The sequence below is a fragment of the Microplitis mediator genome, chromosome 3 (genome assembly GCF_029852145.1).
Source record: "Microplitis mediator isolate UGA2020A chromosome 3, iyMicMedi2.1, whole genome shotgun sequence".
Taxonomy (NCBI): Eukaryota; Metazoa; Arthropoda; class Insecta; order Hymenoptera; family Braconidae; genus Microplitis; species Microplitis mediator.
Window position 1 is genome coordinate 19909260 of NC_079971.1, and position 13645 is coordinate 19922904.

General features: G+C 27.6%; 1 protein-coding gene across 1 annotated transcript; it reads left to right on the forward strand.

The window, feature by feature from the left end:
* The first annotated feature begins 309 nt into the window (after positions 1–309).
* LOC130664966 (signal transducing adapter molecule 2) lies at positions 310–11696 on the forward strand. The gene is made up of 10 exons (XM_057465172.1): positions 310–582; positions 900–1060; positions 1147–1392; positions 1476–1539; positions 2511–2714; positions 4260–4379; positions 4454–4642; positions 4716–4930; positions 5007–5452; positions 11412–11696. Exons 1-10 carry the CDS (start codon positions 540–542, stop codon positions 11527–11529), a joined length of 1806 nt encoding a protein of 601 aa, XP_057321155.1. The 5' UTR covers positions 310–539; the 3' UTR covers positions 11530–11696.
* The last annotated feature ends 1949 nt before the right edge of the window (positions 11697–13645 follow it).

The window sequence follows — 13645 nt, forward strand, 5'->3', positions numbered from 1 at the left end:
ATTATTAGACGTCGGCTGACTTCAGTATCATGTCATGATCTATATTTAGTCTTGAAGTAATTCAGTGGAATTCGAGAAAGACTGTCCGCTAGTCGGAAATTTCTCCCGGACAGTGGACACTCAGGCTTGTAGAATTCTCTTCTCTGTTAAAGAGTAAACTACACGCATGCGCAATGACAACTCGTAGTGGGGATCAAGATTGAGGGGAAGTTCAGACCTAATGGAGTCAGACATATTTGAATTCGACTGTATATTTTTTTGTTCTCATATCGATTAACCAGTGTATCGATATATGCAACTCGACGTATATCGATTCAGAAATTTTTGGCAGCTCGAAAGTTAAAATGGCGGACTTACTATAGATAAGAATGTTATTAGTCATTCATTTATGTACGTCTTCGGGGCTAAATGTCAGGTGATTTCGTGACAAAATCGTTTTAAAATATTCCGTAATAATAATAATTAATAATTATAAACATCACATACTTTTAAATTTTAATAAAACTGATAAAATATAAAATTAAAATTAAACTGACACAATGGGATTATTCTCAAATACTTCGCCTTTTGACGTTGAAGTCGGTAAGTATTAAGTTTTTTTATCTATTTTTTTACTTTTATTACTTTATATATTTTAATTTATCTATTATTAGTAATTCTGTCATTTTCAAAAGTCATTTTTAAAAAAACAAATAAATAATCATAAAAAAATAGTTTGATTATTTTTTTTTATGCTGCCTTGATACGTATAAAAAAAATGTCACTTTAATAGCCGATAGTTATCACGATTAATATAATTATAAGTATATAAATGATGAATAACTCATATTTCTATGTATACTATAGCGATGATATACTTAATAAATAATAAAATAATAATTTATTTATTAATTTTAAAGAAAAAGCAACAAATGAAAATAATACGACAGAAGACTGGGGTCAAATAATGGAAATATGTGATGCTGTAGGAAATTCTCCGCAGAAAGCTAAAGAATGTTTGAAAGCTATTGTTAAAAGACTAAATGCTCAAGATCCTCATATTGTAATACAAGCTATTACTGTTAGTATTTACTTAAATTTTGTTATATTTGTCTCCACCCCTGATGATCAATGTCTATAACTAAATAATTTACGTTTTTTTAACAGCTTTTAGATGCATGTTCAAGTAATTGTGGTAAAACTTTTCATTTAGAAATAGCATCACGCGATTTCGAAAGTGAAATTAAAAAAATATTGTTACGTTCACAGCCAAAGATTGTTGAAAAAATGAAAATTTTATTAAAAAAGTGGGCAGAAGGTGATTTTAAAAACGATCCACAGCTTAATCTCATTCCGACTTTATACAATAAATTAAAAACTGAAGGTCATGATTTTTCTTTAATGTCTGAAATGGTAAGTAATTAACTTTTGTAAATAAAATTATATGTATATTTATTTATATATTAAAGTTTTAATCTTTATAACTTTTTTATCAGCCAAAACATTCAAGTGGAACAGCATCATCTGCTGCTTCTAAGGAAGATCAAGATCTTGCTAAAGGTAATAAATAATAAACAGCAATCTGCAGTCACTACGTGACTACCCAAATATCACTAGTAAATTTATAAAATACGCAGACAAAAGGATTTCTTGCCGCAAAAAATTTTAATTTGCACCAAGAAATTTTATGCATTATCAATTAAGTACAAAAATTTTCTTGGGGCGAGAAAAGATTTTTTTGGTCAAGAAATAATTCCTTGCACCAATTAATTTTTTCTAGTTCTAAATAAATTTTTGTTTTCAATTCACAACGCAAAAAATTTCTTGGGGTAAGTAAAAATTTTCTTCAGGCGAGTAAAGATTTTTTGTGTCAATGAATCCTTTTTTTTTTCTATGCACACTTTTTTGGCTTTGAGAAGCTTCCTAAAACCAAGAGGAAGTATAAAACTCTGTCATTTTGAAATAAGTAACGCGATATAGATAATATAGCTATATATTCAGTGACATTCAGTCATATTTAGTGACAGAATAATTAAAGTATTGATTTATTTAAAGAAAATAAATACGATCGTCTTTTTTCTCGCGTAATTTAAATATAATTCGAATGATGTCGATAAATCTATTTATCTCAATACTTGTCAATTTAAAAGAGTTTAAACTATGAAAAGGTACAAATTCAAGTCGAGACTTTTCTAATGATACCAATTTCAATAACTAACTAATTCTATCATATAGATATGGCAGGAACAAAATTTTCCTTATTCTCTTAATCATATAGATTACGACTTCCTTATTAATCATAAGGAAAAATTATAAGAGACATTGTTTTTAGAAAATTTAATTTTGAACAACTTTTACTTGAAAAATTTTTCTATACGACCAATATTTTTCTCGTAATATCAAAAATTTGACATCATTAATTATTAACTGTCATATTTTTTAATTAAGGAAAAAATCCTGGCCTTAGTAATGAATAAAAATCAAGTATTCTTATTGCTTTTATTGAACTAATTAAGTTATATATTTTTCAGCTATTGAACTGTCTTTGAAAGAAAATAAACAGCATTCAACTAGTTCTCATGGTTCACCAGCGTCTAGCAAAATAACAAGTCTTTATCCAAGCGTTAATTTATCATTGTCAAATTCAAGCCCTCCTGAGCGTCGAAAAGTACGCGCTTTATATGACTTTGAAGCTGCTGAAGACAATGAACTTAGTTTCATTGCTGGAGATATTAGTAAGTTTATTTTTATATTTCAAAGTATTTGATAATTGAATATATTTATTAGGGTAAGAGCACCAGTACCCAGCCAAAACCAGTAATCGGCCACCTCATGTTAAATTATATCTATATATTTTGAGCCATGTTAGTATATGACCGGCTGGCTACTGGTTAGGGGCTGGGTACTGATGCTCTTACCCTGGTATCAGATTTTTTTTTTTAATGAGAAGTATCTTAAAAGTGACTGCAATAAAAAACAAAAATCCTACGAAAATTACAGCTCAATATCTCAAAAATCCAACTGGCGCACAGGGAAATCCCCTTTCCCATTTAAAATCCATTAATAAATTTTCGATTCTAGTGATTTGTGAATAAAAGTTACGGAGGCTGGATCTTAAGGGTATTCTCAGACAGTTCCCCCCACTTTTTGAAAATATGCAATGACTTTCAACTGATAGAACCGTATTAAAATTTTATTAATTAATTAAAAAAAAATTGAAACTTTTTGAAAAAAGGACAACGTAGTCGTAATTTCGTTGAGATATAAAATTTAAAAAAAATTACTTACAGTTGTTATCAATTAGAAGTTGAAAGAAATTTGATAAATAAATTTTAGCCTAAAAAACTTGAAAATTCGAATTATAAAATTGACATGAAGATTTTACTGAAACACATTCCAAATTTCGTTCAACTCCCAATTGATGTCAACTGTAAGTAATTTTTTTTTATCTATATCTCAGCGAAATGACGACTACGTTGTCCTTTTTTCAATTAATGCTTTAATTTTTTTTTAATTAATTGATAAAATTTTGATACGCTTATCACAATTGTATGTCATTAATAATTTTTAAAAAGTCGGGCACTGTCTATGTATGTCCTTAATTGTAACTGAAATTCGAAATTCAGGTTCACTGTATATATTGTTCTACAAATTCTCAGTAATCAATGAATAAAAAACAAACCACTTTTTTTTTGCTTAAAAATTTGATTTTTTCTCTTTAAGTTTCATGGCTGCCCAATTTCATAACACAGTAAGGGACAAGTTTTTCAAAATCGATTTTTTAGTATTTTTAGTTCCAGTGGACGGCTGCCCAATTTCAAAACAAGGAACAAATTTTTCAAACTCGATTTTTTAGTATTTTTAGTTTCAGTGGAGTTTTGTGAACATGATTCAATTCATATTTCGAAAATTTTATTTTTGTCAGTTACAGTGTTTTGAAATTTGACAGCCGTTCAACTTCTGCAAATATTTTTTTTATCAATTTTGAGCCTATGACACAAGACCTTTCTTGTAGAGAATTCAATTTCTGAAAGAACTCAAAACTCAAAATTCAGAATAAAATTTTTTTAGTTGTTCACAAATTGTGAAAATCAAAAATTTTTCCATGTATTTTAAATGAGAAAACGGTCCGCTCTGTGCGTCAGTTCAATTTTTAAAATATAGAGTTGAAATTTCAGGATGATTTTTTTTTTATTTAAGCAACTTTCGAGGTGCATTTTATCTAAAAAAAAAAAAAAATTTTTTTTCTGTCAAAGCCTAATATTTATACTGAATTTTAGTCCACATACTTGATGATTCGGATGCCAATTGGTGGAAAGGTGCAAAAGGTAAAATGGAAGGCCTTTTTCCATCTAATTTCGTTACCGCTGATTTGTCAGTCGAGCCTGATCACATTACAAGTAATTACTAAAATTAATTAAAACTATTCTTAAAATTTTATAATACAAATTATTTATATAAATCTATACTTCAGAATTAGATCAAGGAACAAAGAAAGCTGTGCAATTCGCCGAAGAAGTTGAAGTTAAAATGTTGAAACGCGAGCCTGAGATTATTGAAGTCGATATTGATGAAACTAAAATTGATAGGCTTTTACATCTTTTGCATGAAGCTGACCCCCAAAGTGATACGACTGATCCACCAGAGATGTTAGATCTTGAAGGTAATTTGAATTGCTTAAATTATTTATTAAAAATAATATACTTAATTATCTTATATATTTATTTACTTTTTAGAACAAGTAACCGCCATGGGTCCACTGATAGATACGGCTTTGGAAAAAGTAGACAGACAACATGCACAATTGACACAATTAAGTTCTGATTTAGTAGATGCTCTTAATCTTTATCATACATTAATGAGAGAGCCGACTATCACAACTCCGTACAGTACTCTGCCAAAAATGCCGCCTCATATGAATGTCTATCCTTATCCAAACCAACCCCCTCAAGTGAGTATCAATTAATATATAAAAAAATAAAATAAAATGACATAATGCAATGAAATTAATTAATGATAATCCCTAGATGTATAATGGAATGATGCAACAGCCTCGAACAAGTTACAATCCTGTTGCCGGACTGCCTCCAGGAACTTATCATCAAAATATGCCCGGCATGCCCACTGAGTACATGAATCACAGTATGGCTGGAATGTCGTTACCACAGCAATATCATATGTCACCAGCTTCACACCAGCACCCACCATCGTCAGCTGGACATCATCCTCCTGGTCCTCCTGGTCCATCGGTTGGTGTTCCTTCACATTCAGTAGTAACTCAGAACCATCCTCCGGGACATCAACCAGCTGGTGGACGTCCTCTGCAGTCTCAAGCTCCACAGTTAGTTCATCAACAAGCACCACCGGCTCAAACGCTTCCTGCTGGTCATCAAGGCCATCCACAAACTCATACTCAAGGACCAACTTCGGCACAGGCTCCAGAACGAACAAGTCTGCCGTATCAATCTCAGGGGTGAGGAAAATTGAAGATTTGACATTTTATATTAAAACTTAATTGATAAATTATCTTGTGATGTGTACTTCTTAATTTTATATTGGAAAAAAATGTTTTTTTAATACTGAGTTAAATAATAAATTAATAGTCATTATTTTCTATCGGTATTAAAATTTTTTATTTATTGAATTGGGCGTGGCGCAGTAATCAGGGTGGCCACAAGTCGGGAATTATCAGGGAATTTAATGCAACTAGAAAATATCATGGAAATGTCAAGAAATTTCGAAAAGTATTTGGAAATTTAATTGCGACAGTTCAAAATTAAAAAATTTTTTTCTAATACACTAGTCGTAAAAATTAAGGAATATTAAAAAAATTTCAAATTTTTAAGTGATTTTCCTCAGGTTGTAACTCGAAGGAAAATGGTCGTACAATAAAAACAAAAAAGACAAATTGTAGCTTCGAGTGTCTAGTTTTCTGATCTGGTCTTGAAATTTTTTATTATGCACAGTCCCGGCGTAAGCCTAAGAAAACCATCGAAAAAAAAAAATTCCCAAAATTTTGCTCGTCTTAAAAAGTAGACCGTTTTTAAGACGAGCAAAATTTTGGGAATTTTTTTTTTTCGATGGTTTTCTTAGGCTTACGCCGGGACTGTGCATAATAAAAAATTTCAAGACCAGATCAGAAAACTAGACACTCGAAGCTACAATTTGTCTTTTTTGTTTTTATTGTACGACCATTTTCCTTCGATTTACAGCCTAGGGAAAATCACTTGAAAATTTGAAATTTTTTTTATCATAAAATTTCTTATCAAATATTTTAACTTACATATTTATGACATCGAATCATCAAAAGTAGGCCATATTAATTTATTTTATTGACTTTTTTTTTTGTTTCTCGCGTTATTTAATTATCAAATTTAATTATTGACAATGGAAATATAATGAGAATTTTGAATATCTTAATCATACGAATGAAATTTCTGAATCAGGGAAAAATGTGAAAAACTTTACTGGAAAACCGGGAAATATCAGGGAATTTTGAAATCATTGTTGCCACTTGGTAATTGAATAGTTTCGTAAATTATTTTCACAGAAAATCTATTCACAAGAATATTTATCAGATGACGTATTCGGCTGCTTGCTCTGGGCTGCTTGGAACAAACCCGTAAAATTTCGAAAGTGAACGAAATTTTCCGTACACTATATATTTATGTAATTTAATCAGTTACCGCTTGAATACCAAGTCGATTGACATATTTATCAGTATCATAATTTGTTGTGTTAAACACAGGATATTTTTTAGTAGATTAATTTTAGAAAAAAAATAAATTATAGATAACAACGAGCTGTCATTGTGACAAATGATGATATTGTCAACCATTAACATACAAAGATAAGAAAAATTGATACATCAATAAATTTTTAAAGTAAAACAATTTTTTATTTTTAAATTGACAATCAGATTCTTTCGATATTAATTGGCTCTGTTCCCGAGCAGTCTCAAGCAAGCAGCTGAATACGCCAATACAGTAGGACCTCGTTATAAGACTATTAGTTTCTCTCTCAAACCATCGCGATACCTGGTTTATAAAAAAGATAAGATTAAAATTAGATTGATGTTTTATTATGCCAAGGCACAGGTCAAATGGCAAATGTCAAATACATAATACAAGTATACAATATTTTTAAATTAAATACTAAGAAAAAAATTAAAGTACATCATAATGAACATTATTATAAAGTATAGAATAAAATACATGATAGATTCAACTCAAAACACCTTTCACTATACTTACAAAACAGACAGAATGATAGTCTTATAACGAGCTCCGACTGTAATAAAAATTCCTACAGTTATCTCGACAAAACACTAAATTCACACAGTAAGAACTTTATGTTGACATTTGATTAATTAATGAGGTTAATTAGATAAAATAAATAAAATTACAAGTAATAAAACTGGCACTCCAAGAAAAACGGTTTTATGAAATTTTTTATTAATTTAATGATATATAATGTATATGTGTTTAATATACTAAAATATTTATTCTTGCATTTGTACGATAATAAAAATAATATTATATTAATTATTTTCTACAATTAAATTTTAAGTAAAAATCTAAATGTGAAAATATTACACAGAAAAACAGGGTTTCTTGATTCAAACAATTTTCACTCGCCTCAAGAAAATTTTTACTTGCCCTAAGAAATTTTTTGCATCTGAGACTTTTTTTATTTTACTGGCCAAGGTATGTACTATTTTTCTGTATACAGAAAAGTTTTTGCATCCTTGTCTTGCTTATGGAGATATTTTTTCATGAGATGTTTTTGCTGATGTTTATTGTCGGAGACGTCATTTCTGAGATAATTTTTTTACGTCTCAAGAAAATTTTCGTTTTCAATTCATAATGCAAAAAATTTCTTAGGACAGGTAAAATTTTTTGCATCAAAAAGTCCTTTTTTTTCTGTGCAGGATTAATTGCTTCATTTTTATGAATAATAACTATAATCATTATTAAAGAAGTTAGAGCGCAATAAAATTATCTCGTCCAAAATTTTTACTGTGCTGTGATCAATGAAAAATTTAACTTGTCTACAGCAACATTTTTAAAGATTCGTTATTATCGCGAAATTTTTTGGGGGTCATCCATAAAGTTCATCACACGATTTTCAAGATTTATAGACCGCTCTTCCTCTATGGTCACATTTTCATTCCCCCCCCCCCCCAATAATATCACACTGTGATACTTTTACCCTACAATTTAATTGTCGTGGTAGTTTTTTAAATAATTCAATCAAATTGTTCTTGCAGGCCTTAAATTTTAGTAAATTTTGATTAATATTTCGTTATTTATTAATTAATATTAATATGGATAAAAAAAAATATTATTTTTGATTATTCCATGAATTAGCGTACCAAACTTTTATGTAATGATGTGAATAATGATTTTCAGTTATAAAATTAATATAATTTTTTTTTTCAATACTCGGTTGAATATTTTTTCTTTAACATTTATTTTTTTATTTACAAGTTTTAATATATGACCTTAATTTTATTAAACTTTCAATTATTTGAGATATTATTTACTAAAATATTTTAATTATTAATTATTTGAGTAACTAATAATAATGTGTTTTTCAATTATCATTTTCGCAACTCTAGTATAGACATTGTCAAGGAATTATCTTTAGCAGAAGGATATGAAATATTATATAAGAAAGAGTTTGGGACAAATAAATTCTTTTACTTGACTTGAATCGATATATTTAATATTACGCATTACTTGTTAAAGTTACATCAGTACAATAGAACAGGCATTTAGTGATCGATCTATGGATTGAAAAGATATTTTCTCGAGATTTAACTGTATGTCATTACAATATTCGAAATCTCCCGAACCTTCATGTCAAATTATGTAACAAAACCGAGATGACTTCTCTACCCCACCCGCGTGACAAACTTTATGGACGGTCCCTTATAGGGATGCAGTACACCCCATTAAATAGATTATTTTTAGTAGATTTCTTATAGAAATCTGGCTACTGCACTTGGGCATACACCTCATTGTAGAATTTTCAAATAATTTTGTCATAATCTAACATAATTCGTCTAGTAGGTTCCAAAAATACTATTAATTAACAAATATGTGTATATATATATGGGATGTAATGCGACTTGTGGACACGATAGCGTTTTCAATTCTTAATGGATTTGAATGAAACTTAACATACTTTTTTTTTTTGGGTTAAAATTTAGGTCAAGTTCGAAGATGAGCCAAATCGGTCGGTTCGTTTAAAAGGGCGATGTTTAAAGTTACTAAAAAAAAAAAAAAAATTAAAAAAAATCGTTTTTTTCAATTTCTCTCCAAATAACTTTTGAATAAAAAGCGAGAAGGTAAAAGCCCCTATACCCGCTCAGTAACATTAGTCGCTCACTTTAACTGTTTAAGCCGTTTTTTTATAATTTTTATAAAAAATAATTACAACTAAAAATATTATTATTGACAAATAATTATTTGTGAATCTAAATATATTAAAATATAATATATCAAATTATTTTATAATAGATTATAAATTTAAATTAAATGACTGTTTTCAAAATCGCGCTCAGCCGGGCATTTTTTACTTTAACGTTCATTCGTTAGATTAAATTTCGCTTACGTCAAAGTTTTTAAGAATTGTTATAACTATATTTTATTAAATACATTTTTAAAATTCATGAAATTTTATATTATGAAAGAATAAAGTAGTATAATTTATAGATTATTTTCCAAATCAATAAACTTATCATAGTTTAATTGATATTGTCTTTGAGCGACTATAGGGCCATGTGTTGATCGAGTAATGGTACATGACAACTTTTAGTTGAGCGAGTATGGGTACACTCAAGAACCTTATTTAAAAAATTAATGATAATTAATTATCAACATTATTCTTCAAACTTAAATTTTATTCTAATACTTGAAACTTCAAAAAATAACTATAAAAAAAATTTGGTTTTTCATTTTATTTATTAATTTATATTGAGTGATTTAATCTCACTCCAATGAAAATTGAGCGGGTATAGAGGCTTTTACCTTAGCTCATTTCTGTTAAATGTATCTGAAAGCTCATAAAATTAACTTTGATTTTCGTTATTTAACTTTCCATTTCGACAATTTTTTCGAACAGATTAAAGACTGAGAATTTTTGAAAAAATTTGAAAATTTTTTTTACGGCTTTAACTCTCAATATCTTCTAAATAATACGTTGCAGGTTAATTCCGTTAATTACATCTTACAGTTAATAAAATAAGCTTCAAATTACACTATTATGACTTTATCTAAAAACGAATCGTTCATTAATTATGACGTTCAAACGCAACTATATGATTAATTATAAATATTGAGCCTTGTGGTCGCGATAGCGCTAACAATTCTGAACGGATCCAAATGAAACTTGACACACATATTTTTTGGTTCAATGGTTCGGTCAAGTTTGAAAATACGCTAAATCGGTTGATTAGTTTGGAAGTTGTAGGTATTTTAAATTTTCAAAATTTGAGAAAAAAAAATATTATTTATTGATTTATCCATAAATTACTTTGAAACAAAAATTTATGTGGATTATCATTGAAGATATTTTGAACCTCATCTGATTAGCTTCACTTGCCGTTTTGACAATTTCTTTACATAAATTGCTGACCTTGAAGTTCATGGAAAATGTCCAAGAAATTACTTTTTTGACTAATTTTTATTTGATAGCTTGAAATAGTATATTGTGTGACAAGGGATAAAACAAGACGATTTCAAAACAGGATGAAGTTGGCTGACATCACCCACAGACTGAAATTGTGTTTTATCCTGAGTCACACACTATATTTTTCATGATTACCTGCATCGGAACTTCAAGATTCAGTATCAGCAGCCAAGAAGAAACAAGTTAATTTCAAGCCCACGATAAGGAGAACTGTCAGAGAATGAGAAATATGTTATTTACAGTCACTTATTAAATAGTAAATAAGACAAAAATATTATTTTCACTCATTTTTTAGTAATTTTATTTGGTTAATTAAAACTGTCACTTAAAAAATGAAATGAGTAAACTGAAGTGACAAGTAAACAAATGAGAGTAATAAGGCAGCAAATGAACATTAAATATAACTGACACCGGGCAGAAATAATTGTGTTTTTTCCCAAGTGAAGAAACACGCATGTTTCTGTCCGCTATATGAAGGTTTTTTGAATTACACATTCACTAGCAGTTGTTTGCAGCATTGGCTTGAAATTAGCTTGTTTCGACGGGCTGTAGAGACACTGAAGCTTCAAGTTTCGATCCTGGTCTCATGAAAATAAATAAACAAATAATACGAAATCTACTACCATTTCGGCTGCCGAATAGCCTTTTATTACATTTAAATTAATTATTAATATTTTACAAACATATTTATCTATGCTGGTATTATTTATTCAAATTTTTTTGTTTATTACAATTAGATATGTACCACAAATTACGCAAATACCGGTACAATATATTCCGCCAGAGTTACAAGGAGGTCATCCGCCGAATCAACAGCCACAATATGCTCCACCAAGTGGACAACGCATGATGTAAATTATTTAATACTACATCTGATTTATATAATTATAAATAAAATATTTATAATTATTGACAACTCACATTTATATATATATAAATAAATTTATATATAAACATATTAAAAAAAATTTATGACATTTAATTTTGAAAGGAAAAAATATATATATTAATTTTTTTCAGCATTAATTTATCTTTATAATTTAAATAAGCAATTGCATTCCCTATGAACAAAAATGTTATGAAAAATAAAAAGCAAAAGTTGTAGATTCTTATAACAAAAATAATCTTGACATTATATAATTATTGTTTTTTAAAAATAAGTTGCTTACAAATAAATGATATACTTTAATTTTATATTATTGATTATACTTATAAATTAAAGTAAATAAAAACTTGTTGAAATTTTATTAATTACTCGTCTTATAAGAAAATAATAAATGAAAATGTTACAGTTATATTCATTTGGTAGCTTATGAGTTTAATGATTAGATATAATTTCATAAATTTTAATATCAAAACAAGCCATGTATTATTTTTATTTAAATACAAAAAAAAGGTATGAATAAAAAATAATTTATGTATTGTAAATAATAATTTTTATGATTTCGGTTTAAAGAATTGGTTAAAAAAGCAAAATAAAAATTGTAGACTGAAATAACTTAAGATTTACAAGGGGTCTCTGTCTCTGGTTTGTTTTTTTCACAATAAATAATTTGGAGAAAAAGGCTCCTAAGTTATAAATAAATTTGTTTTGAACACAAGTTTAAGGATTATGGAAAATTTTTAGATCCTTATTTCCTTTTTTGTTTTTTATCATAAAAAGTACTACGTAGTAAGAAAAAATTTATGCATAATATCGATTAACAATAAAGAATAAAATAATTTTTAATTTGTTCTTATTTATTTAAATACATTATATAATCATTTCTCGTTTTCGATAGCGGTGATGGCACTGTGGAATAGTGACGGAAGTGACCTTCGATTTCCAAAAGCTATACAAACTTTACGACGCCGTTAACGTTTGATCAATAATAAGAATATAATAAATACTCATTATAATATTCTAATCACTTATTCACACCAAATTTCTCTAGAATAAATGATTCTATATAAATTTTTTTTTCTTTTTTTTTTTTAAATTACAAATAAATAAACGATGTTTACTTACTTCATTAAATAATTGATTGATGATTATTTATTTATAACCATAATATGATAGATGTTTTTTTTGAACGCCCATCATGCAAAAACTACTTATTATTTTGACACAAAATTTGCACTACAAACTTCTGCGTATTTCAAAGAAGGTTTTTAGCTATATATTATTATCATTTTGATGATAAAATTTATTAAAATGAAATTTAAAAAAAATATAATTTTTATCATCGAAATCATACTAATAGATAGCTAAAAACTTTCTTTGAAATACGCAGAGTTTTTACGTGATGCGCGTTAAAAAAAAAGACCTATCATTTCATAGGTATAGATCATGAATCATGTCTATACTTAAAATATATTATTAATATAAATGCATACAGGCGATCGGTGTTTATGATCAAATAAATAAATAAATATGTTTTTTTTATTTGAAAAAAAAGAGTGATCGATAACCAATAAAATTTATTGAATTGAAATTTGAAAAAAAATATACTTTTATCGATTATCGATTGTTCTTTTTTTTCAAATGAAACAAAACAACGTAACATATATGAGTCTGTCCTTTTTTTTTGGCATGACATGATTTTATTCTATTTTCTAATTAATATTTTAAAAAGTACTGATAATAATAATAATAATAATCAAATTCAATTCCTGTTTGGAAGTACAAAAAATTTTATTTCAAATGTCTGATAGTAATTTTAATGTTGAGAAATTGTATTCTTATGCAGAGAATATTTTTGATGAAAAAAATTGTTTTTTCAGAATTACAAATCAAATTAGGCGAGTAATAAAAATTATGTGTTTATTTTCTTAACTCTATAGAATTAATTATAATTAATTTAACAGAACCTGTACGTTTTGAGTATCTCTAAAATTTTTTTTCATTTCGAAAGATTAGATTTTGGAAAAAGATAATAAAATAGAAATTTCATGTACTACAATAGTAAAACTTTAATTATCAACCGGAATA